The sequence below is a fragment of the Fusarium redolens genome, assembly GCF_020744475.1.
Source record: "Fusarium redolens strain MPI-CAGE-AT-0023 chromosome Unknown BKA55scaffold_13, whole genome shotgun sequence".
Classification (NCBI taxonomy): domain Eukaryota; kingdom Fungi; phylum Ascomycota; class Sordariomycetes; order Hypocreales; family Nectriaceae; genus Fusarium; species Fusarium redolens.
The window spans coordinates 650,681-675,244 of NW_025763676.1; the positions used below are offsets into that span (position 1 = coordinate 650,681).

The following is a 24,564-nucleotide window of genomic DNA, read 5'->3' on the forward strand; positions in this document are numbered from 1 at the left end:
GGTGTTGCTGGCCTCATGCTTACCCTGAACCAGTTATGCAAAGGCGTTGCGCTGCACTTTCATGTTTCCAGCTCAATGAGGCAATATGAGATGCGACAGCATACGATAACTTCTATGCAGTCGCGATATGTTTTAAAACGAAACATCAAGATCACAGCGTTTTGGTGGCGTCACAAAACACGAGACATCATGTAATCACAAAGAATCACAAAGGTATTCATTGCCCAATCCATTATACACAACGCCAAACCAAAGCATGCAATCCCCAACCATCTAGGCGTCTTCCACTCAGCTATTGGCAATCTCCTCCTGCTCATCCTCCCACTCTCCATCCTCCTCCATCTTCTCATTGACCTTGAACTCGGCATCACCCGCCAGACCCTCACTGTCAAACTCATCCACATCCATATCACTATCGTAGTCATACTCAAACTCATCCTCATCGTCGTCACCCTTCTTGCCGTCTTTGGCCTTGGCTGCCTTCTTGCGCTCGACGTTGGCCTTTTGCTCCTTCTTTCGTGCCTCCTTTTCTTGGTGGCGCTTCTCCCATCGCTTCTCGAGCTCTTTGATCTCTTCCTTGCTCTTGTGAACGTACTCGTGCCACATGACCTTTCCGCCAGCGAGACCCTCTTCGACCTTGGTTAGGCGGAGGCGCATTCGGGGACCGAGCTCGACGAGTTTGACGGCGCGGCGCTCAACGTTCTCCTCTTCCGCCTCTGGCTCAGCGTCGTTCTGGGCGGCTGCTTGTCTAGCCTTCGCAGACAAGACCTTTCGAGTAGTAGAGTCCAAGATCTCAACCTCAGCATCTGTGTCCATCTCGCTACCGCTAGTCGCATCTGTCATGTATCCATCGCCGTTCTCGCCTCCGATCAAGAAATCTGCTACATCCTCAAGTTTACCCAGATTAGGCATCTTGCCCTTCCGGCTTGTCTTTGTAGTGACGAATTGCTCGGCGGCGTTCAATCTCCGTAAAGGCTTGGACACTGTGGTAGACTTTGTTGTGATAGCATAGTGTCTGAAGTTAATGATGAATGTACCGTCGTCTTCCTCTGATTGCTCGCGGTTCAGCAGCAGGACTCGTCGGATCGACTTGAGCGGTGTAGCTTGGGGGTTGATGGGAGGGAAGAGGGATTGGAAGATGGTCGTGGCAAGCGATTCGAGGTGTCTGGGAACTTTCGACTTGCTATCCGAGTCTGGGCGGGTAAAGTTGTTCATGACCAGCTGTAAATGGTTAGCAAAGGCTTGTCAACAACAATTGACGACTTCGTACCAGAGGAGGAGTGATAAACTCCTTGCCGCCACCCTTGGGATGCTTCTGAGCTCTTTGAACGTCCTTGCACAGCGAGTATTTCTCCACGCGAAAGTTCATCGTAGGTCCTCGCGGCGTCAAAGCCATTCGCAAATTGGTGTTTCCACTCTCCGATCTCGAAAACAGCATCAGGTGAGTAACACCCAAAGGACCACACATGACAGCGTAATCTTTTAGCCTGTTTCCACGTCTCTCCTTCAACCGGCTCGCAGTACCAGGCTCCATGACTTTTCGCACATCGGCCGCAAGCTGGCTAACGCTGGAACCGACTTCACCAGCGCCAATTCGAATAACCATGCTCTTGGGATCCTTCGCGGATGCATGACCGGCAGAGTCAACATCGGGATTGCTAGCACCCAAATGGGTTCTCTTCTTTGTTCGTTTGCGCGCCATTGTGAAGAAATTTGTTAGTTTCGAGGGTACTCGTCGAAAAGTTGCTGCAAAGCTACTCTCTGTCGCAAATGGCAGAAAAGAAAAAAAGTTTGGCGGGGACTACGATAAGATTAGCGCACGTGCGATAAGGCATCCCCACTAAAGTTTTTGTGAAGTCAAAGAAAGATGATCTTTTTTTCGAGATGGAACACTTTCTTTACTTACACATCGCCCATCATGTTCAGCGCGAAACGAAGAAGGGTCGCGCACGATGCGCCCAAGAAGAAGAAATCGGTTGTTGCAGAGAAACCTGCTCGAACTGAGCCTGAGCCTTCTGACGACGAGCAATCTGAGGAGGAGTCTTCTACTCTAGAGGAGCCTTCTGCTGAGGAAGCAGTTGATGATGCCCCCAAGAAAACTTTCAAGGATCTCGTATGTCCTAATAACTACTAATTGACTTTCGGTATCTAACAATTGTCAGGGCATCGTCGACGCTCTGTGCGAAGCTTGCGAAAAGCTCAACTACAAGTACCCCACGCCCATCCAAGAAAAGTCCATCCCCGTCGCTCTCGAAGGCCGTGACATTATCGGTCTCGCCGAAACAGGTAGTGGAAAGACAGCTGCGTTTGCTCTCCCCGTCCTCCAGGCTCTTCTCGACAAGCCTCAGCCTCTATTTGGTCTCGTCCTCGCCCCGACTCGTGAACTGGCAACCCAGATCGGCCAAGCCTTCGAAGCCCTCGGATCGCTCATTTCTCTACGATGTGCTGTGATCGTTGGTGGTCTTGATATGGTTCCTCAGTCCATTGCCCTCGGAAAGAAGCCTCATATCATTGTTGCGACACCCGGTCGTCTCGTGGACCATCTTGAGAAGACCAAGGGCTTTTCGCTGCGAACGCTCAAGTACTTGATCATGGACGAGGCCGATCGACTTCTGGATATGGACTTTGGACCTAGCATCGATAAGATTCTCAAGTTCATTCCCCGCGAGCGACGTACATATCTTTTCTCTGCGACAATCAGCTCCAAGATTGAGAGTCTGCAGCGTGCCAGTTTGAGAGATCCCGTTCGTGTGAGCATCAGCTCCAACAAGTACCAGACCGTCTCGACTCTGCTCCAGCACTACATCTTTATTCCTCATGTCCGGAAGGACGTTTATCTTATCTACCTGATTAACGAGCATGCTGGAAAGTCCACAATCATCTTCACTCGAACAGTCTGGGAGACACAGCGTATCTCCATCCTGCTAAGGGCCCTTGGATTTGGCGCCATTCCTCTGCACGGCCAGCTCTCTCAGACTTCCCGTCTGGGCGCTTTGAACAAGTTCCGCTCTGGTACACGAGATATCCTCGTCGCTACCGATGTCGCCGCCCGTGGTCTGGATATCCCCTCGGTCGACGTTGTTCTCAACTACGATCTCCCCCAGGACTCCAAGACATACATCCACCGAGTTGGACGAACAGCCCGTGCTGGTAAGTCTGGTATCGCCATTAGCGTGGTGACGCAGTACGATGTCGAGATCTTCACACGAATCGAGGCTGCCCTTGGCAAGAAGCTCACGGAGTATCCCACCGAGAAGGAGGAGGTCTTCACTTTCCAGACCCGTGTCGAAGAAGCCCAACGCCACGCCAGAGTCGAGATGAAGTCTTTCACCGAGGAGAGAGGCAAGAAGGGCAGCACATTGAAAGGCGGACGCGGCAAGAAGGGCGGCAAGCGGGGGAGAGACGACATGGACAGGGAGGAGGGTTAAGAGCTTGTGCCTGGACTGGAGTTTCGGCAGTTCGGCGTTGTTTTGGTTGAGGGAAAAGTGTCAAAGTCGAAGGGTTCTTCGAGGCTTGCTTCAGTGTTTCAATGTCTATCTTGGCCAGGAGATGTGGATTGCTCATTTGTTGCCTATAGTGGCTGTAGGCTGCTTGAGGTTATACGACGAGTGCATCGACGAAGGATCCTCTAATTTAGATGGCTATTTAATTTATTTACTCACTATCACTAAAGATATTTCGTGTTTCAAAGTTGCACTCAGCTCTCCCACTTTAATCACAGTTCATCAGACCAGCCTTGCCAAGCCCGCTTACATTCTGCTTGTCAAAACTTCAAAGATCATGAGAATCAACCCGACCAAGTCCAACTGACTATACTTTAGGCAACCTCTCAGTAACTTCAGCCCTCGATCATTAACGGCTTCAATTCTGATTCTGATCTTTTGTTCTTCAGCCTTACGAATCATCGATAAAATCATCCGGTACTTCCCCAGCCAAGCAAAGTCTGAAACAACCCCGTCCCAGTAAAGCGGCCGCCTTCTGCAGGGATCACGAAGATCTTCACAAGTTTCAACGCTCGTGCTTTAACCCCGAATGGCTTCGCGCATGTCAGCTTTTGTTTCGCCAGCGCCAATGTACACCTCTCATCCCTGTTGTTTTAAAGGCGGCCGCTCCCAGAAGTTGCACCATCTTGAGATGAAAGGAGCTCTGGTGTAATTGGTTCGTATAGCAAAGCTGTATATATATAAGCTGATCAAGAGTAGAATGAGGAATACTTTCGATCTGTAGTTTCGTTCGTTGTAGGTGTATTGATTACACTGTCCATTCATTGATAACCACATTCTTTTCATCATGTATACTTCTACTCTTCTTCTCACCCTCGTAGCTTCTGCGAGCGCTCACATTGCTTCTTGGAACAAGGGCATGTACTGCAAAGTAAACCTCCCCCAGCAAATCATCATCCAATTCTGACTCTTTAGGGTGGCAATGACTCTTCTATCGACAATGCCAACACCAACCTCGCCGTGAACCCTCTCTACGATCTCCCCAAGTCCAAATGGTGGATGCAAGCCGATCGTGGCTGCGATGCCGTGCCTCCTCCCAAGGGCGAGTTTCTCGAGCTTCCAGCTGGTAAATCCTTCATGACCGAGCTTGCCAACAACCGTGCGTTCACTACACTCTCTTACAAGGGCGAGTTGACTACGGAGTGGCAGGATGGTAAGAACCGCTCCATGCCGTGGAGAGGTCCTGAGGGCGGTTGTCTCATGGACGGTGGTGATGGCTCGGGTGGAGAGTTGCACACCAAGAACATTGAGTCAACTGGTGGAACAGCCTGGGCTATCTCGTACGAGAGTGATATCAGCAAGGTTACCATGGATAACCTTGTTGTTTTCTCTGTGCGGTACTAGTAAGACTCTCGTCTAAGACTCGTGGTCCAACCTGACGAAACAGCTCTCCTTTCTTTCGCGAGACTTGGTACGACGTCCCAGCCGATATGCCTGCATGCCCCGAAGAAGGCTGCTACTGCGCATGGCTTTGGATCCCCGATGGCTGTAAGTTTATCCTCTCTTATACAAAAGCATTACTAATGCCCTGAGAAGGTGGCCAGCCAAACATGTACATGCAGAACCATCGCTGCAAAGTCACTGGAAGCACTTCCACCAAGAAGCTCGGCAAGCCTAAGCCTCCTGTCTACTGCCGCGACAACCCTACCAAGTGTGTCCCTGGACCAAAGCAGATGATGGCATGGAACCGTAAGTTGATCTTCATCAAGTTTGTGACTGTCAGTGACTGATATCGTGCAGAGGCCGAAGGCAACAACGTCAACCCTCCCAATGGCAAGACTCCTACTTACAACCAGCGAATGGGGTTCATGGATGGTGCTCAGGACGACATCTTTGTCGATGAATAGATTGGGGAGCAGATCATTGTACGAGTAGTGATCAAGTCCTTCTGGAAGGACTGACTTTCTCTTCTATTATCCGTATGGTCTGACCATTGGCTATAAATTGTATTCTTCATCATATGCTCGTCGAGTCCCCGTCTGTCTTATAAAATTACAGTGTGTGACGGCATTCTTCGAGGACATTATCTTGACAATAACGAATCATTTCTTTGGTAATTCTAAATGTAATAATGATACAGCAGATAGTTATCCTAATCCCAGCCTTTACCTATAATGATACCCAGTAAAACTGCCTCAAGACGCCGATTCGCCGTAGATTAAACATATTCACCACGCTTCAGCCCTCACGGAATCGTCTGCGTCCCAATTCTCTTGTCGTTCATCGCCGTCAACCTCATCTTCTTCCTCTTCACCATCCGCCAACTCTGTATCCTCGTTGCCCAGAGTCTCTTCACCGTCCTCGCGACTATCGTCGTGTTCATCTTCTTCCTCGGCTACCTCCTCAGCCTCTTCTTCACCATCACTCTCCTCGGCTTCGTCGTCTCCCTCGCTTTCACTATCAGCGTCTTCGCCACTGGACTCATCAGTATGTTGTCTGAGATTGGGAAAGATAAGCCCAGGAGGGACCTCCTCATCGTAATCCTCAGGGACATCGCTAAGGTCACTCTCATCATCAGCTGAGTCGTGAATGCTGCCTGGCTCGCTCTCGGCCTTTTCCTCAGCATGCTCTTCGCCGTTGTCATCATCTGCTCCATCTTCATGATCCTCATCATGCTCTTCCTCATGGTCTTCGTGATCCTCTTCATGCTCTTCTTCATGCTCATCTCCTGCATCCTTCATATCAACATCGACGTCGTGGCCAGCTTCCCGCCGAATCTGAGCATCAGCTTCCTCGTCGCTGCCTGCATCGCTTGCATGCTGAATAGGCGTGTGGCTACCACGCTTACCGCTCGAGACACTGCCAACTCTGCTCTTGCTTGACTTGGGCGCCTCCAGAGCTCGGACGACTGCTTGCTCAGCCTTGCGCAAGACATCAGGTCGTCTGACGCCGACCTTTCTTGCCCGTGGTGCAGCCTCATGCTTCTCTGTCTCCATGGGAGTTGCTGTACCCGTGATGCTCTCCTGTCCATTGGGCGCATTGAGAATGTTGGCGAGCGAGCTGGTGGCTTTTGCCTCCGCTTGCGCTGCTTCGAGCTGGGCCGCAACCTCTTTAGCATGGTGGCGCTCCTCCACAACCTTGCTGGGGTCTGGGCCAGGCAGTGTCTTCGCTATCTCAGAGTAGATCCTTGAGTAACAATCGTTGAGAAGATCATCGATGGGTGCCACTTTCATAAGATTAGCATTGAGTTTCTTCAGCTCGATGGTTTCCTTCATGCAGTTGAACAGTGGAATGTCAGCACCATCGCTTGCAGCCCAGTCCGCGATTCTCTCGCCAATAACCTCGAACTCCTCGCTTGAAAGAGACTTGAACACGTCGTCTGAGACGGGCGACACATGGTAACCCTCTCGCAAGAGCTTGAGGTAAGCCATGCAGCAAGACTGCCATAAATCGCTGAAATGGTAATAGTCGGCACCCTTCTTTCGAAGGCGTCTCAAAAGCTGCTCCAGATTATTACGGTCTGACATAATGACCAATAGCTTGGTCATGAAGCGGACGTATTGCTCTGTGTAAACGTGGTGCCGACCGGGTCGCTCCGCATCGCACTTCCAGACGTTCATAACCATCGTTTTGGTGACCATGCTGTCCCGAAGAATGCCAAATGCAGCCTTTGCTTCCACATATCTATCGCTGCCCTGCGCCTCATTGGCCTCATCAAACAGTATTCTAGCGTGCCTGATGATGATGCGATGTTGCCAGTTAGACTTATCCTTGTCTCTAAGCTTGGAGAGATTGCGAATGATGTACTCCTCCCAATCTTCAGGCTCTGTGAAGGAAGCAAAGTGGTCATCAGGGTTGACAGCTAGACCAAATGGCTGCTCAGCTAAGATCGCAGCGGCGTCCTTGGATGGTAAGTCTCCTTGAATCACCAGCTTGTGTAGGATCGAAACTATCTTGTAATGTGGCTCGAGGATAGGGTCGCTGTTCCTACCCCGTCGAGCATTGTGTGCTACCTTGACTGCTTTCTTGAGTGTATCGATCAGTAGTTCAAGGCTGATCTTGGACTTCATGTCCTTGACGTCAAGTTCGTCATCAGGGGTCTGGTACATCTTCCAGTAGCACTTGGAGAGCATGTACGGGTTCCTATCACTGTTAGACTCGGCATACACACTCGGGAACTTCAACTTACTTCCAATCGTTTGGCTTTCGTTGCATAGCCATCCTGAACAGCTTGGCTGCGAACTTCCAGACTTTATACTCGTTCATTTGCGGATGCAATATCTTCTTGAAGGTTCCAGCTCCCATGTCCTCGATAAAGTACCGTTCTTGATCAGAGTGATGGAAAGGTTCCATAGCGAACGGCTCACGGCTTGAAGCATACATTCGCATAGCAAATTTGTGATACAAGTCATGCAAAGGGTCTCCATCGTGCGTTTCAACTTCCACGTTACGGGAGTGTGAAAGCGCAAGGGTATAGCAATGGATAGCATTTCGCTGGAACTTGACCAGCTCAGGTCGGTCCTTGTTCATCTTGTCAGCAGTCCAAAGAACTGCCTCATCCAGTTCGTAGTCAAAGCATTCTGCCAACCGGAACCAGGCATCCCATCTGTCTGCAGTGAATTGAAGTTGGAGTCGTAAGAAAGTCGCACCAATACGCAAATCGTCGGTTGCACCAGGGGTCTGTCTACGATTCAAGTCGACGCCCTTGAACTTGGTGAGAGCCATCATGCCGAGCAAAAAGAACCAGCCATGAGTGGCAAGGATGGTCTCTGGCGTGTTAACAGACACAGCATCGACTGAGACTTCCCCAGTAAGGGCTCTGTACAGACGCAGTGGGTGTATAGGCCTCTTCAAGTATTCGGTAAAGTTGCGGAGATTGTGATACATCTGAGACGTTGACTTTGCTTGGCCAAGAGTCTGCTGCATGTGGTCAATTGTCGTCTTGAGATCTGACTTGAGGAGATCTTTCATGGGCATGCGGTTTGCAAGAATAGTAACCCTCTCCACGAGTTGCATGGTCTGTCGCTTCTCAAGCTTCTCGGGAGGACAAGCATGATCCTGGACTTCCCAAACACCTGCCCCAAGCTTAAGGCCATGTAAGTCGTAGAGCACTTGTCCAAGATAGTCTTCCCAGTTCTCAATGTTCTTGAGCTTGAGAAGTTCGACACGCATAACCTTGAGAAAGATCTTGTTGGACGCTTTGCAGAACTTGCGAATGCCGATAACCTGGTGAATGGCGCCGAGGAAGTCAGCCAGGTCCTTTTCAGGCCCGATTATGCAATTGTCCTCGTTGATGCCAGCCTTGAACATGGTGTATTGGAGGCACCATGCACGAATCTGCATCTCCTTCAACTTGTTCTTGAGTGACTGGAGAGCTGCTTTCGAAGCAGCATTGCCTGGTCGTTCTGTCTTGAGGCCAATACGAACCTCATCTTCGCAGAGGCTCGACACATGCAGTAAACAGTTGACCTTGGCGAGCGCGGCGGTGGTGGATTGGATGTGAGCGTCGTCAATAATTTCAAAAGCGGTATTGTCGTTGAGCGCAGAGTACAGCGCGCTAATGAGGAGCTCATCCAGCGATTTTAGAGTGCGCATAAAGAGCAATTTCCTGGAGTCGGCTGGAGTGTTGGCGTATGTTTCGCCTTCTAGATCTGATACGATCAACTCGATGCTCTTCAGGCAACAAGAGAATTTCTTGGTGGGATAACCGATAGCATCGTAAGCGGCTCCCAAACGTGACCACAGGAACAACCTAAGCTCTGTGCTACTGTTATGAAGGAATTTCCAGAGATCCTGCAGGCTTTGACTTGCACAGTCCGAAAGTGACTTCTTTTGCTTGTCGCTTGAGCTTGCGTCATCCTCTTCAGTACCCGAACTCTCGGAATCTGATTCCTGATCGGGGGCGCAAACTGAAGAAGGATTGAGAACAGGCTCTAGCGTCTCAATGACAGAGACTGGATCTTCCATGTTATCCTGAAACAATCCGAGGAAAAAGTCCATTGTCGTGAGCTTGGAGATTTCGCGATCAGCAGCGGCTGGGGAGATCGTTGGCATGACCACGTTGTTTGGCAGCGAAATGATTGGAACCTTCTCATTTACCAGGTGATCTCGTAGAGATGTCCACATGAGAAGAATGTGTTCGCGCACGGGCTGTTCAGAATGTGAAGACACAAGAACTGAGGTCCATAAGAAACGTGCTGAAAGTTCATCATTTGAAGGGCGGTCGAGTGACTGGAGGTAAGCAGAAGCAACATCAAGCCACCGCCCGAGGCGGTACTTAGTCTTCATACGAGTTGCATAATCCACAACGCTGCTAGGATTGGTGATGAGTTCGTATATGTCGATATGAAGTTCATAGATCATAGGGACGATGGTCTCGAGCTCTGCCAGCTTCTCGGGCGAACCAGCAGCCAGCTCCATCTCCTCGGTGATTCTTTGATGCAGCGCTGAATCCGCATGGTTGAGCATCTGAACTACAGATAGCTTCATCTTGTCGGACCACTTGGTTGTTGCATAGCTCTGGCTAACAGCTCTGACCCATTCATATGCGACATCTTCAACTGTCATCCAAGATCGAGATTCTCCGACCTTTGTAGCAAATGATCTTAAGCCTTGTGTCTCATTAAAAGTCGGCGTTGAAGTCTGGTCTTGCGAGCCCGTCTTCGCATGCTCCAAGAAAGAAGATGGACCGAGAGGGGCTTGTTCATTCTTGTGCAAGAACACCTTGGCGACCTCCTCACGAAAGTCAACAATGGCACTGCTCAGGTCCCCTGCAGCCAGATTTGTGATCTTCCCTGGTCGGTCTTCAGCAACGCATGAATCGATGAGTTCAGCGATGAAATCGAAGGTCGATTTGTCGTCCACGCCCAGATTTTCTAGTACGCTCTTGGTCATTTGAAAGAGGTTTTGGTCAGCACCTTGGTAGGGCTGCAATTGATTAGCAATTAATGTACTGGGATCAGTCGATTCCTCAGCTTGAAGTGTTTCTCTTCGTCGAACTCGTTTGCTGCGTTTTTCGGTCGCATTCTCTTCTTCTGCGCCGTCTGGCAGTCCCGCTGCAGATTGCGATCGTTTCCTTGATGATACTCCGTTGGCTTCCTTTTTGGTTTGGTCACCAGTCTTTTGGCTGTCTTCAGTGGCCTCAGATGCAGCCTTCTGTTCCTTGGACTCTGCTTCGGGGCTATTCTTCTCGGATGGTTCCGCTGGTTGGATAGGTCTTCCTATCGCCACTTCTATCTCTGAACCAATGCTTTCGGAATCGTTCGAGGGTGTTTCTATGGTAACCTCGTCCACACTGCTCTGCACGATTTCATCAAATATGTCAATGAACTCGGTGGAGCTTGTAAGACAATTTATGAGTTCATCACCAAGACTTGCCCAGGAAAATACTGTCTTAGGGTCTCTGCGGCTGGTATCCTCGGCGTCTCTCATTTCTGTGTCTTGCGCCGTCTGATCTTGAGTGACGGTGTCTTTGGGTGGTATTAATGACTTAGTCGGGTCGGGGAGAAAGGGAATGGGGTCAAGATGACGCTTGAGAAGAGCGGACATCTTCTTCTTAAGCCAGGGAGCCATTATTGGATGCGATAGAGCCATCTCGTCCCCAAGAAGTTGCAATTGGTCTTTCAACTGCTCACCTGCCATGCCTTCTGCTAACGAGGGAGGCTCAACTTCCACAACAGCCGGGTCGTCATCCAACTCGATCGCAGCCTCAAGACAATACCGTTTGATACGGTGGCTATTCATTGCGCCCGCGAATCGAGCAGCCCTTCTCCAGAGCTCGGGATCGGACGGGTCCTGATCCAAAGCAGTCATCCAGCTGTCCAGAACTTTGTTTCCATGGTCGTCATGATATTTTATCCGGGTCTTTTCCTTCCATGCCGGATCTGAGGTTGATTCGTCCTTATACTTATCGACAAAGAACTGGCCGTAGTTTTTGTAGGACAAGTAGAGCGCTTGGGCAAGACTAGCTGCGACACCATCTGCCCCTCCAGCATCGACATCTAATCCTCCATCTGTGAGGGAATGGTCCAAGTCGGACACATCTGGTTGGCCGTCTGCATGTCGCTCTGCTCGCTCGTAGTCGGTTCTGGCTTCTCGGTATTTGAAGATCTCGGATTCGAATAGCTCGTTGTATGCGGTTTCGGCGGCGTCGCGCGATCGGGGTCCTTGTGCATGGAGTTTTAAAGCATTCTGGAACCTTTTCAGAGCTTCATCGACCTGAGATAGGTCAGTAGGTGTGCGCAATTGCTTCGTTAGCTGTTGGCCTCACATGAATCTCTTTCGTGGTATCGATTTGTTCATCGATATTATCCTCTGGCTCGAGATTGATTGCTTGGAATGCCGGCTGTTAATATTTAATTAGCGAAGAATCTCTCCAACATCTGGGCATCGTACCATATTGGCGGTCGCAATGCTTCTAAAGCAACAGCCGACATTCGTGTTTGCGATAAAGGGTATTTCCTAACAAGTTGGCTAGTTTGATGAGAGTTTGGGTCAATTCGACCTGCTTGGCGTCCACCTCATTAATTAACCAGAGCGCGTTCTAAGACGCGGATCATTTCAGCCCCATTACGCCACATGAGACTCGGTTTGTTGCAGTAAGAGCACGTGGGTGTGGCGGTGTTTAGAGCTGTACGGGGCCCCTAACGTGGCCTGGACTAATTCAGTACGTAGCTCCAGCTATCAAGGAGCAAGGAGCAAGGCCAGATCTTAGGGAGGGACCAGTAACGGTTGGCTTCAACATCTTACGCCAGCTCCGCAGTCCTCGATTCGAGAACAAAGAGATCACAGCCGACCTCGACTTTTCCCCTCTTTATTCTCTAGACGAGTCAATTTCGACAATCCTCGCTACAATTTCGATCCTGATTTCCGTTAGCGATTCACGAGGAACTCGTCGTCATGGTCGCGCCAGCGGTCCCTGAGTGCGCAACACCATGGATATTCTTGGCGTTCACATAGCTAATCTCGAGATAGAATCACCGAGGAGATCCTCCACGAGTCGATCGATGCACGAACCGAAGCTCTCTCTGGTCTAAGAGAACTTGGTCCTCCCGATCTTGTTCACCTTCTCAAGCATGCTGTGCGAAACACAGCTAAACAGGTATGCAAGCTTCTCGGCGCAAGGGAGACAAGGAACTGATTTTCAAAGACCGGCGTTTACCACCATGTTACCGGTGTCGATGCATCCTCTTCTGCGAGTCTAGCAGCATATATCAATACCCTGACCTACAAAGAATCTGGACCAAATGCGACAAACAAGATTGTCGAGGGTGTCTATTGGTACGTCATGACTCCTTTGCGCCCCTGCATTCGCGATTGCAGGCCCTAATTCTAAACAGCTGCTACAATGCTTTTTCACGACTCGACATGCGAGTACACGTATCGATTCCCGGAACCGTAGAAAGCTACTGCGTCGACGAACGAGGCGAGAAGAGGAAGGCTTCAGAGGAGCTTTGGCTAGAGACTTATCTATGCAGTGTTCTTCGAGCCTACTCATACGCAGACGATGGCAGCGGCGATACCATTCGAAAGATCATGGGTGTTCGAAGATTCAACCCTGTTACAAACACTGAAACCGAGCATCGTTTCCTCCATGCCGCAGAACAGCTCTTCTTCAGGGGTATGCCACCTCAAATGGGCTACTCTGCATAGGCTAACCAATTTTCTAGGATGGCAGTTGGGTTCCGATTCTGTGGTTCAGGTGCCTACCAACGTGTCGAACCACCTAACTACGGGCCTGCTCAAGTACCTCGAGACAACTGGACGATACGCCTCTGGAATCAACCTTTTCGAGAAACTCCGAACGCAAAGCGTCGAAGTATCCTCCCTACTAGCGAAGGTCATGTTCATGGGACATGAGGAGGTTGCTGGCGTCCGAACGCTTCACCAGTCTTTGCAAGAAACTCCCATGGACTATGTCATGCTCGACACTCAAGCTGAGTTTTTGTTGCACAAGGCCAAGGGTGCCCCTACACCTGAGCTCAGAGACGAAAGACTGAAGATGTCTCTTGGTTGTGCGGATCGCGCTACTGTCGCTGCCCCGACTGAGTTCAGCACCTGGGCAAGACTAGCTCAAGTCTACGTAGCTATGGAAGACTGGGACAATGCACTTACCATCCTCAACTCATGCCCTATGTTCACTTACCAAGACAAGGATACGCCTCTGATGCCGGAACCAAAGGAGGTTCACCTGCCAACCCTCCCTGAAACTCGCCTCGACGAAATTGACAGCGAGCCGGAGTCGCGATACTCAGAACAGGTCGACCCTAGCTTGATCAACCTGCGAGCAGCATCCTACAGGGGTACTTTCAAGAAGGCGTACGACATTTTGACCGAGATGACTGCCAAGATTGGCTGGGATCAGCTACTGAAGATCAGGAGTAATGTGTTTGTGATGGAGGATGAGTACCGCACAGAGAAGCAGGAGGCTACTCAGCCAGCCTCCTCAGCGAAGCGAACTCCTAGCACAGATGGTCTGCGGGGCACACCTGATCAGACTGTCAACCAAGATGATGAGACCGAGGATGAAGAGGCAGAAAAGCTTGATGAGTCTGCTTCGAAAGCTGAAGAAGCCGGCGAGGAAGTTCCTGCCACCAACGGTACCAGCGAACAGAACAAGATCGAGAAGCCTTCTAATGTTATCGACCCAGGCGAGGCAAAGGCGGACAGCGAGGTAGGCCTTATTTACATATCATGCAGGATCAGAGCTAACAATCCGCAGACAACCAAGAATGACGAGCATTTGTCCAAGCTCAACACCAAGCGCCTTTGTGAGCGCTGGCTAGACAGCCTCTTCATGGTGCTCTACGAAGACCTGCGTGTCTACACAATCTGGCGTACCCAGATGGCCCAGTACCGTGCCCAGCAGATGCAATACAAGAAGTCTGCCGAGGAGTGGGAGATCCTTGGTTCTCTCGCCGAGCGTCTTCAGCACGTCGATGAAGCCGTTGAGGCGTACCGCGCATGCCTATCAATCCGATTCAGCCCCAAGGCCCTCGCCGGCATTCTTCGTGTCTTCGAGAAGACCAAGAGCACAAGAGAGACAGTGGCATCAGTCATCCGATTAGTGACATGGCAGTACCGATGGTACAGCGAGTTCAGCCCGGAGCTGCTGCACACGATACGGACTCTGATCGAGGACGAGGGAGCAGTGAAGGTCCGAAGCATCATTCAAGCTACTAGCTTGCCGCAGAATGTGCTGGATCTTACACATCACTATGCTGCGCTGTGCGCAACATTCAGGAGCAGTGGTACCGACGGTTAGGATTGAGCGATATGGTCTGTTTCAAAAGGATGTTTGTCGACGATGGATGTTTAGATATACATGGGGGGTGTATGGTATAGGAGCGAGCTAATTGACGATTCAAGTCCTTGGTAGGGTAAAAGTTTCGTTCAGGGAGTTTCAGGGTGATGTGTGATTCGGTGTTTGAAGATCAGTAATGCGATTTATATCTGTATGAGCAGGATGCCCTTAGTCATCTAGGGTTGTTCCTGGTTTGAAGCTCCTGTAACCTTGATCCTGTGTTGAATAGCTACGGTACTTGATGGTCTTATACTGGAATCCTTCCCATCGGTGTAAGTAGAATGATTCTCCTCTCAAGGTACATGGGGTTCCATCATGCGCTGTGCTCCGGCAGCCAAATGCGCTACCAATGCTCATCTGTCTCAATCCAATATTCGATTACTTACATTTTCTCAACTTTTTATCAGGGTCCGTCACCTAAGAGGTTCTCTGAGTCTGTCTGAACCTTGTCTAATATCTCGGCGTGATAAATCAAGACAATACATCAATAACTTATTTTATTTTTTATTTGAACACTCGCACGCAGCACAAAGGCCGCGTCTTTCAAATTGATTCTTTTAAAGTCACACCAATATCCAATGGTAATAGATGCTTTTCTACAAAGCAACCGAAGGTTCTTGCTCGTAACTTCACTGCTCCACTGCGTTTCATCAATGAGCCTGGCCCCCACAGAAGCTTTAGGATGGGCTGCAGGTACGCTAGGTACATCCATAGCTGTTGCCTCCAGCAGTACCCCACCATCGTCATACCTTTCCTTTTACACCTCCCACTTCCAACTTCAACTTCAACTTCAACGTCTACATCTACATCACGCCAACAGTCTATCTTTCAACCCATCGATCAGTAATTCCACCATCATCTCAATATCGAGACTATCAAGAGAAAAGCTCCACGAGTGGAGGAAAGGCACGACATCATCCCCCATCCATAAGCTAAGGTAGCTACATCGTCCGACAATGTCGACTAAGCGTATCACCAAGGTAACCCTTCCTCCCTTCCATCCTTGATGCCATCGAATAACACATTCCAGGAATTTGCAGAGATTTCTCAAAACCCGCCTGAGGGTTTCACTGTTTCCCTTCCACCAAACCAGTCCATCCACACCTGGCATGTAACCCTCACGGCACCCGAGTCAACTCCCTACTACCCAGGCAAATTCGGAATCCTCCTGACCCTGCCAACCGAATACCCCTTCAAGCCGCCTGTCGTTAAGTTCGTCACTCGTATCTATCACCCCAATGTCACAAACGAAAGCCCAGGCAACATCTGCCTTGGCCTCCTCAAGCCCGATTCCTGGAAACCCAGCACGAAGCTCTCCGCCGTTCTTGAGGCCCTTCGTAATCTCCTAATTGAGCCCCAGATCGACAGCCCTCTCGAGGAGCGCATTGCTCAAGAATATCAGACCAACCGTACCGAGTTTGATAAAGCCGCCAAAACCCAGGCTGAGCAGTATGCAATGGGCTCACCTGTTTTCCCTACAGTTGCCTAGAATGACAGCGATGGAAACAACAGGGGCAGCGACGAAGTACCACGACCCCGCGGTATAGATGCCGCTCCTGCACCTCCTGCTCCTGCACCTCATATACATTTCAGACCACACAGTCCAGTAATAGTGCTGAGACACGGTGGATTCGCTGGATTGCTGCAACAGCCTGCAATGCAAATACCTCCGCACCATGAAAGGGTACAGCAAAGACAGGATGTATGGGAAGCCTTGGAGGAAGCAAGACGAAGACAAATAGAGTATGACCAGCTCCGGGCTGATATAGTGGAAGATATCAGATCGGCTTACGAGAGGGGGGGCGGGGGCGACAAGAGCGAGGAAGGTTCAGAAACTGGTTGCGTGGCATCAGGAGGCGTCTTGGGAATTTTATAGCCAATGCCTAAAAAAAAAGCGAAGTCAGCGAAATGGAAGAGCGAACACATGATTTATCTCGATGCCTCCCAGGCTTCCTATCAGTATGTCATTATTGGAAAGGAAAGTCCATATGGATTGCAGCGATGAAAGACGACTTCCCCCTCGTCACAAAATCCTCCAGACGTAAACCCATGTACATCAGGTTATCTTTGCAGTCCTTTGGTATCATGACAAAAGACGTGCTATGGTATACATAGAATCTCTCAAGGACGAGTCTGACAAGCAAGAATGTTTGTCATGCTATCTCGTCAAACCTGCCGCTGATTGAAGCTACCTTGTCTGAACTTTGATGAAAGAAAACGTGAGACCTTAATCCCAAGTGACAGAAATCCTAAACCGGCTTTAGATGTGTTTCGTGTAGTGAACGCTAAACTTTGACACTTTATTTTTTGCATCCTCATTAAAAGTCTCCAGTCTCAAGGTCAGTGTCAACATACCTATCCCAATCCCTCTCAGTTATTTCAGCACGACATGGCTGATTTTTGTCTCACTTTGGCCATGCCCACAAGACTTATCATGAAACATCATCATATATCACCAGCAAATACCTCACCTGTCTCAGATAGATCGAAGTGTGTGGACAACTTTGAGACATCAACGGACCACGCGCATAGGCAAACAGGAGAACAGTCATGTAATTATCTTTCATTCCATTAGGGTATCAAAAAAGGTTATCCCCCAAATCTACTCCTCGACAATAAGGTTCTACCCAGTTCATACGTAATTTTCCCCTCCATCTATATGAAAACCAGACACCGTCTGGCTTTGCCAGTCCTTTGCATCCTGACCATGCCTCTCTCTGTAGAAAGTCTTTTCTTCCCTACAAGAGTGCTGTTAGGTTGGTGGTGCTTTTTTTGTCTTGTCGCAATGCAGCCGTAAACCATCGTCATCAAGTATAAAACAATGTTCCTTTTTTAGGTTCCATTCCATCCTGTACATTCCAACCGTCCAACGCTGATCCCTCCCCGCTGCTTTGAGACATTGTAAACGAGCTCCCCAGATGTTGGGGTAGCTGAAAAAGAAAAAAAAAGAAATTTTTTGAAAGGAAGGTTGAATATGAAAGAGAATAAAGAAAAAAAAGAAGACACAATGCCGGCTAAATCGAGAAGTAGACCATGCCTTCCATTGAAACGCCATTCCATGATAAGGTTCGGTGGCTCACATCTGTTTCAGTGCGAGCCACGGTGTACCGAAATGAGAAAGATGATGAGGTAGTAAAAAGAGATATTGAAGGAGTGTTGAGGGGTTTGAGATGATGTGAAAATGCTGACGCGGCTCAGACGTTTAATTTCCTGGTGTTTCGGGTCGGAGTAGACAGTGGTGGCTGTTCTCCGACTCCGATTATCCCACGTTCCATGTCTTGCCTTGACGGACTCGATCCAGCTGTGCCTTGGCTCGACGTTGCTGACGCTTTTCGTCAATCTGGACCTGGCTTAGGTGTCCAAAGCCATTCCGTCGTTTGAAGCAAGCCTCCATGAGGGCGTTAGCGTCGATCAGCCGGCGTGGCATCGATTGCACGACACCAAACATTTCCATAGGATCGGCCACAGCTCGAATCTCACTCTCGCCTAGCTTGAAGATGGCCAGTGCAATGCGGAACAGAGTCTTGGAGCCCTCGTAGAAGAAGACATCCCACACTCGGAGAGTAGTCTCAATTGGAAGCGTTCCAATGAAGCAACTCATGAACCAAGCTGTCATGCAAAGAGTGATTGGTGGAAGTCGATCGGTTGGTGTTGACATGCGTGCGAGTTCCTTGCGACGCGAGCGAGTGAGGCGGATCGACTTGCTTGTCGAGGGTCGGGAGTTGGGATCAGCCTCAAGCTCGCCACCAACCTTGTCCCAGACGGCAGGCATGGAGGTGCGCATCTCAGTCATGAGAACGCCCAGATCAATCTTGGAGCCCTCGAGACTCATCTCATGGGTACCAGGAAGGTAGATGCGTGTAATGACATTGAGAAGCCAAAAGCATTGCTCCTCAGTGTCAACAAACAGAAGGAGAAGACCAGCAAGGAAATTCAAGCTCTGGCAGTATCCGATCCGGGGGTTGTAGACAGCAAATGCGTGAAGCACACGGCGAAGAGAAGTGATGATTGGTGTCTCTCCCTCCACATTGGGAGGGGCTGGGCTAGAGCCATGAGTAGAGTCCGACATTGTTGACTGGCTTTCTCTAGCGCTGCTTGATGCCGTGTCCATCCCGCCGGGAGGCTTAAACTTAATGTTGTCAGGGAATGTCCGATGCAAATCTCGCTCGATAGCTTCAGCATCAACGTCCTTAGCTCGCTTAGTTGTTAGCTTATCGTAGAGACCTGAGTGCTTTGCCAGAATGGCGGGACCACCAGCATAGTAGAACCAAGCTGCACCGCGCCATTCCGGAGGAATGCCCTTGCGAACGAATCGTTTTGTCTTCGCGTTGGGAGCAGGGAACCGGTTGGGGTGATCTGTCATCAGAGCATTATCCTTGAGGTAGGCATTCCACTTCTTCCGACGGCGTGCCAGGTACTCGGTGTATCCAGCATTCCAAGCATCGTATTGCTTCCGCGTCACGTACTGGTTCTCCTTCTTGAAGCCGTATCGGTCACGAGAGCCAGGGTCCTCAGGCTCGACGGGTTCAGGTGCAATAACATGTGGGGGAGGTGCGGATACTGGCTCAGGTGCAGGCTGAGGCTCGGGAATGGGTGCGGGTGCTGCTGTCGGTGTTGGTTCAGGTGCGGGCTCCGAAGCATAGCCCATATTGCGTCCAGATTCAGGGGTTTCGGGTCGCTCGGAAGGCTCACGAACGGGTGAGAGGGACGCGGAGACAGGTGGTGCGCTTGTAGGAGTTGGTTCGACAGCGGAAGAAGGTTGCTCATTAAGAGAGGGCTCAGAGTCCAAAGACTTGGTCGAATCTCGCTTTTCGTTCATTCCACGACCGTAATTTTCGGCGATATGAGGAACTGATGATGTGAAGGCTGGGTGGGTGAAGATCATCTTGGACATTCGAATTTCCATGTCAAGTGTCGAGTTGGACTCTTGAACCTTGCGTTGAGGAAAGTCCTCGTCATCTGCATCGTCTCTGATGCTGTGTCGCTGATCCATGTCTGAGGTTGATGTCACGGGTCGAGAATTCCTGTTGTGATGATCAGGGTAGTGTACGTCGTCTTCGTCGTCGTCGAAACCTTGCTCGTACATGCCCATAACATCCTCAAGACTCGGTTCGTCGTGTTCGGGGTCGTTGTCGTTTTCAGGGTTGGCTTCTGGCTCCCCTTCTCCTTCAGGGCTCGGATATAACGATGTAACGGAGCTGTCCTTGGTAAGGACACTACTTCTCTCGGTGACTGCAGTTCCTGGAGCAGTAGATTCTGTGAATTGAGAGCGAAAGCTCGATCTAAATTCTTCACCACTCATCCACGGGGCGACGACAGGGCTCGGTGAGGCCGACCCTGGGTTGGAGTAGCTTAATGGTGGCCGTGCGGCGGAAGTTGTCGCACCATTGGCCGTCCGAGCACGGGGCGCTCGAGGCTCATAAAAGTCGTTGGAAGGTGGAGAGAGGACCGAGTGGTAAGTAGATGAAGACTGACAAGATGAAACTGAAGGACCGCGGGGACGTGGAGGAGGAGGCCATAAGGGATGTTGCGAAGGTGATACAAGCTCCAGGTACTGGTCGGCGGGATTGAGGCCGGGGGTAGAGGGAGATGTAGCGGTCGCAGTCGCGGTAGCGGTAGCGGTAGCCAGGGTACTGTGGACTGGTCGTGGCTTAGCCGCGTCTGTCATTGGCTGGCGGATACTTTGCTTCCGCGGCCGCGAGAAGTTCTCCACGGTGGGTGGAAGGTTGTCGTAGGCGCGCAGGTCAGCCAGTGATGATTTGGATGTCAGAAATGTCGGAGACGTGTTTCGAGATTCGACAGGAGTGCTTGCCGCAGTATCGTAGCTTAAAGGTGAGGGCGAGTGCGGAGAGTCAAAAGGTGATCCTGCTCGTTGTGATATTGACTGCCCAAGAATAAATCTTGAAGGGTTTGACATTGAATCCCATCTTGGTGAAACTGGCAAAGGAGGTAAATGTGACAGAGACTCATCAGAGGGTTGGCGAGTATGTCGGTAGGCGGATCCAAACGGTACTATTTGAACCCGAGGAGATGCTAACGGAGACATTGACGGTGAAGTCATAGGTGATGCATAAGGTGATGCATCACTTGTCGAGGTACCTGGTGCAAGGCTACTGTTCTCACTATCCCGTTGTCGATTACCATAAAAGGCAAACTTGCCTCGGGTTGCATGTGGTGAACCCGGAGCGTCGGGTACAGAAATAGCGAGGGGTGCCATGGTGTGATGCACTTGGCAGTCGTAGGATCAGGATGCTGCTGCTGGGCGCCAGAGGCTGGCAAAAACTATGGTCGCCCAGCGGGCAGGTACAAGTTTGCTTACAAAACGAAGTTTTGCTTTGTATGCGAGGGTATCGAATTTTTGGTCGTGTTCGTCGTTTCGTCGGTGATGCGGTTGGTAACGTTCAGTTAGTCACTGTACTGCGTCCTCCGGCAAGGTGCGCCGACCGTAGCAGCGCAGATATCTGAAAATGAAGAGATCGTATTTGATAAAAGGCAGCAATAGCTCTTGGCCATTGCTGTGGGATCTAGAACAAGGTATTCGATCTGCAACTGGAATTTGGCAAAAGTCGGGCCAGAAGCAAAAAAGCGGTGCTTTGGTGGTGAAGGTTTCGGCCGTTCGTGAGCGAGGGTCGAGTATCGTTCCAGAGTTTCGAAACAAGCCGCACAAAAAATGATGGCAAGAACCTCAGTCACAAGCACAGCTATCTAACCAAGAAGTCGATCGGTGTTTGAAGAACGAATGCGAGAAAGAGTTGGTCCTCGAGAAAATGCGGATTCGGTGTGGGCTGGTCAAAGGTATGATTCCTGTGGAAAATGATGGGTGTCGAGAGAGACCCCACGGTTAGGTTAAAAGAAAGGACGCCGAATTTCGTCTTGACACAGACAAAACAACCCAGCCGGCATCCAGTTCCAGTTCGAAAGTGATGAGAAGAACAAATGAATGGCTTCAGCCTGTGCTCAGGTCCAGGTCCAAGAGTACATTAAGAGCGAAAAACTCGCAAATACGCAAAGAAAGCACAGCCAACACCCTGCACGGAGCGTTAACTTTCAGGACAGGGACGGGGAAGCCGGATTGGATTGGCAGGGCGGGTAGGTTGAATTTCAACGACAAGGATATTCCGCAGCCCCAGCCCAGGCCCAAAAACCAGCCGACCGGGGGGCTATCGTCGCTAACAGCACCAGCAGGGGAGCTTGGGCGTCGCTGTAATGAGAATTCCGGCTCTAAAGGGAGACGAGATGTACCCAAACGAGTGCTTGAACCGAGAATCGGAGGTTGAATCGATTTGCAAACTCGGAAGTCGAGAAGCTAGAGGGAGGAAGCTCGGTCATGAATTTTGTTGGTGTTTAGATGGGGGAGTATAGCAGACATAAGTCTTGGGCGGAGTGGACAGCCCGGACGGAGAGAAATCCAGGGAATATAGAAATGAGACAAGGGAGAGCGACTGGATTCACTCGGAGAGCCACAAAGTCGCAGTTGCAGTACCAGGTGGCGCGGGGAAAAGAAGAAACGAGAATGAGACCCAACCAAGACACCCAAGAAGCACATCAAAAGTAAAAATTCAATGGTAAAGAGCGAAGGGGCACGAGGATGACAAAAAAGATCGAACGAGGCCCTCCAAGCTAAATTCAATGTGATTTGTACGACTGTGACCGTGAGGTTGTATGGTCTGCGGCGCATGCCTCGTGGCTTTCACATTCACAGTCACCCTGCCCTGCGGCGTCTTTTCCGTTTGGTCTATCCTGTTTGTCACCCTCCTTCTTCCTCGACTCTATCCCATCTATGACCAAGAAGAAAATGAGTCGACCAAAAAAGGTCACAGACAACACCATTGGCCGAATGGTGCCCCGGGGAAGCAACTCTGGTTCTTTTGCTGGGTCCTTTCAGCTGGGAAGGTCTCTTTTGGCACGCTAAATTGCTGGTGAGAGGGGGGCCAATATCGAGTCAGTTGACCTAAACAGGCCTGGATGGCGGGGGGTCTGGGAATGAGAGCAAGGGTGATTCATGGGACCAGGTTTGTGGTTTGATGGGAAAACAGAGAAACAAACAGTCAGTCAAGATCGAATTGGTTGGTTCAATGGCGTAATCATGAAGGAATATGCTTGTTGGTGTTGTGATGTTGAAGGCTTGTGAGAAACAGGGGTTCTAACGGTTCATGTCATATGCGACAACGGTGCTTGTGAATCCGAGGATGTTCAAACAAGGGAGAGAGCGTTTCTGGATAGAACAGTCTTAGCCACACTGAAAGGCAGAGACGATCTGGTGTTTGCGATGAATCTCAAAAAAGAGGTGCAGGGTTAGCTGATACGAGCAAGAGATCATCAGAAACGCAGCCAGATGCACTGTCACTTCTCGCATACCGCAGTCCATATCATCTACACTATAGCCGCTATGATGATGGCCTGCATCAACTATATCTTAGAGGCAGCATATAATATCACGCAACACATACTTTCATCCCTTATATTCGTCTCATCCAGACAAGCCTCATTGGAGTTTAAAGGACCTTTCCCTCCTGACTATGAGATGCAAATTAAACTTGCCCCTCTCACCAAAACAGCCTTTGAACACAATGTGAAGCCATTGAGCTGTGTCGGCACCACCACCTCAACAATTCATTGGACGAAAGGGGTTTCTCACAGATAAAAAACTATTAGCGAGCAATCCCAATAATATACATCTGTTCGCGTAGAGAGTTTTTGGAAACCACCGTTCCAAGCCCGTCTCTCTAATTCTCGTTAGCCCATCCTCCGGCAAAGGGGCCCGACCCAAAGGCGCTGCACCGTCTCAACGGGTTCCTCCCGTCAGCATTAACGTCTCTCCATCAGTCCAAAAGGAACACAAGTGGCGTCGCGGACTGGATGCCCGACTGGTAGAATACCCACATCGGGTAGTCATCTCCCTTTTTTGCTTCTGCTAGTGTGAAAAGGCTCTGCTTAGGCTTATTCTGCCTTGGAGGCAGCATCAGAGAGTTGACCATATGGTGGCGTCAAAAGAAAGATCAAGAGTGGATGGGTGAGGGAAAGGCAACCAATGACAATGGTTTGGTACCTGGATCTTGTTCCGCTGCAGGGACACCATGCAACCCTGTTTTTTCTTTTCATCCCCATGCATTTTAGCTAAGTCAAACATTTGGAAATTAATGAAATGGCTTCTGGTCGTATTCACGGTATTATCCATCACCTATTACGTCGATGAGAGAACAACTTCCAAGGCACAAAACAAAGAAACATTTAACCATCCATTCATCCATGATCCCGGTAAACTATACTAAACTTCAGTGCACCGAGTCCATATTCCTTGGGCCGTGTTATGTTGCATAGCGCTGCTGACGTACCGTAATATGAATGGATAGAAACGAATGAGTCCGCGCGGGTTACCTGTCCAATCTCGATTTTATCACGATTGCATTACTACTGTGTTCCCAGCGATTTGAAAACGATTTTATGCGGAGGAAAGGCCGATCAGCTCTGGTAGGATTCTGACCCTTGCTCTTCCGGTGAGCTTCTGGTGAAGTTCGAATTCTTGGATCTACATGGAATCGAGATGACACGCAGGGATTGTGTAACTGTCAACTCGTCTCGCTCCGTGCTCCGTGATTATTTCGTCTCGTCAACTGAAGAATCTCTGCGCCTTGCGTTCGGTGATTCTTGACAATCTCCACTGTCTTCAGGGGAAATCCAACATGCAGCATCTTCAGTGTAAGAATGACTTCAGCGTGGCGAAATAGCCTGACAAAAAAGAAACCTCAACGTTTTACAACTCCATCTCACTGTTTTAGTGCAGGCTCAGTGAAAAAATAACCACTCATGCGGGGCATC

At 50.0% G+C, this 24,564-nt stretch overlaps 7 protein-coding genes across 7 annotated transcripts; 4 read left to right on the forward strand and 3 right to left on the reverse strand.

Moving 5' to 3' along the window:
* Positions 1 to 288: 288 nt before the first annotated feature.
* BKA55DRAFT_518067 (Brix domain-containing protein) lies at positions 289 to 1,702 on the reverse strand (the record flags this gene model as incomplete). The annotated part of the gene is made up of 2 exons (XM_046188239.1): positions 289 to 1,221; positions 1,271 to 1,702. The coding sequence occupies 2 exons, from the start codon at positions 1,700 to 1,702 to the stop codon at positions 289 to 291; spliced, it is 1,365 nt and encodes a 454-aa protein (XP_046046416.1).
* Positions 1,703 to 1,888: 186 nt separating this feature from the next.
* BKA55DRAFT_575990 (P-loop containing nucleoside triphosphate hydrolase protein) lies at positions 1,889 to 3,695 on the forward strand. The gene is made up of 2 exons (XM_046193445.1): positions 1,889 to 2,113; positions 2,163 to 3,695. The coding sequence occupies exons 1-2, from the start codon at positions 1,919 to 1,921 to the stop codon at positions 3,426 to 3,428; spliced, it is 1,461 nt and encodes a 486-aa protein (XP_046046417.1). The 5' UTR covers positions 1,889 to 1,918; the 3' UTR covers positions 3,429 to 3,695.
* A 595-nt stretch (positions 3,696 to 4,290) lies between these two features.
* BKA55DRAFT_518578 (uncharacterized protein) lies at positions 4,291 to 5,350 on the forward strand (the record flags this gene model as incomplete). The annotated part of the gene is made up of 5 exons (XM_046188279.1): positions 4,291 to 4,374; positions 4,419 to 4,846; positions 4,891 to 4,991; positions 5,040 to 5,192; positions 5,244 to 5,350. 5 exons carry the CDS (start codon positions 4,291 to 4,293, stop codon positions 5,348 to 5,350), a joined length of 873 nt encoding a protein of 290 aa, XP_046046418.1.
* A 204-nt stretch (positions 5,351 to 5,554) lies between these two features.
* On the reverse strand, positions 5,555 to 11,953 carry BKA55DRAFT_649126 (uncharacterized protein). Its single transcript, XM_046197269.1, has 4 exons — positions 11,838 to 11,953; positions 11,713 to 11,787; positions 7,633 to 11,660; positions 5,555 to 7,586 (listed from the first exon to the last, which is right to left on the reverse strand). Exons 1-4 carry the CDS (start codon positions 11,838 to 11,840, stop codon positions 5,672 to 5,674), a joined length of 6,021 nt encoding a protein of 2,006 aa, XP_046046419.1. The 5' UTR covers positions 11,841 to 11,953; the 3' UTR covers positions 5,555 to 5,671.
* A 173-nt stretch (positions 11,954 to 12,126) lies between these two features.
* Positions 12,127 to 14,883, forward strand: BKA55DRAFT_106233 (Chs5p-Arf1p-binding proteins-domain-containing protein). Its single transcript, XM_046184700.1, has 6 exons — positions 12,127 to 12,364; positions 12,417 to 12,543; positions 12,592 to 12,722; positions 12,782 to 13,062; positions 13,112 to 14,115; positions 14,164 to 14,883. Exons 1-6 carry the CDS (start codon positions 12,342 to 12,344, stop codon positions 14,704 to 14,706), a joined length of 2,109 nt encoding a protein of 702 aa, XP_046046420.1. The 5' UTR covers positions 12,127 to 12,341; the 3' UTR covers positions 14,707 to 14,883.
* A 696-nt stretch (positions 14,884 to 15,579) lies between these two features.
* Positions 15,580 to 16,318, forward strand: BKA55DRAFT_106249 (ubiquitin-conjugating enzyme/RWD-like protein). Its single transcript, XM_046184701.1, has 2 exons — positions 15,580 to 15,725; positions 15,776 to 16,318. The coding sequence occupies exons 1-2, from the start codon at positions 15,702 to 15,704 to the stop codon at positions 16,232 to 16,234; spliced, it is 483 nt and encodes a 160-aa protein (XP_046046421.1). The 5' UTR covers positions 15,580 to 15,701; the 3' UTR covers positions 16,235 to 16,318.
* Positions 16,319 to 18,004: 1,686 nt separating this feature from the next.
* On the reverse strand, positions 18,005 to 20,962 carry BKA55DRAFT_518234 (uncharacterized protein; the record flags this gene model as incomplete). The annotated part of the gene is made up of 2 exons (XM_046188256.1): positions 18,005 to 19,375; positions 19,442 to 20,962. The coding sequence occupies 2 exons, from the start codon at positions 20,960 to 20,962 to the stop codon at positions 18,005 to 18,007; spliced, it is 2,892 nt and encodes a 963-aa protein (XP_046046422.1).
* Positions 20,963 to 24,564: the final 3,602 nt, after the last annotated feature.

Excerpts from the sequence above, each read along its gene's own strand:
- BKA55DRAFT_575990 (XM_046193445.1), top strand. The coding sequence starts at position 1,919 with ATGTTCAGCGCGAAACGAAGAAGGGTCGCGCACGATGCGCCCAAGAAG. Across the intron at positions 2,114-2,162 it reads AGAAAACTTTCAAGGATCTC|GGCATCGTCGACGCTCTGTG; the intron begins GTATGTCCTAAT and ends AACAATTGTCAG.
- BKA55DRAFT_649126 (XM_046197269.1), bottom strand. Across the intron at positions 11,661-11,712 it reads ATACCACGAAAGAGATTCAT|GTCGATGAAGCTCTGAAAAG; the intron begins GTGAGGCCAACA and ends GACCTATCTCAG. Across the intron at positions 7,587-7,632 it reads CGAAAGCCAAACGATTGGAA|GAACCCGTACATGCTCTCCA; the intron begins GTAAGTTGAAGT and ends TAACAGTGATAG.
- BKA55DRAFT_106233 (XM_046184700.1), top strand. The coding sequence starts at position 12,342 with ATGGTCGCGCCAGCGGTCCCTGA. Across the intron at positions 12,544-12,591 it reads TGCGAAACACAGCTAAACAG|ACCGGCGTTTACCACCATGT; the intron begins GTATGCAAGCTT and ends TGATTTTCAAAG. Across the intron at positions 12,723-12,781 it reads ATTGTCGAGGGTGTCTATTG|CTGCTACAATGCTTTTTCAC; the intron begins GTACGTCATGAC and ends AATTCTAAACAG.
- BKA55DRAFT_106249 (XM_046184701.1), top strand. The coding sequence starts at position 15,702 with ATGTCGACTAAGCGTATCACCAAG. Across the intron at positions 15,726-15,775 it reads CGACTAAGCGTATCACCAAG|GAATTTGCAGAGATTTCTCA; the intron begins GTAACCCTTCCT and ends AACACATTCCAG.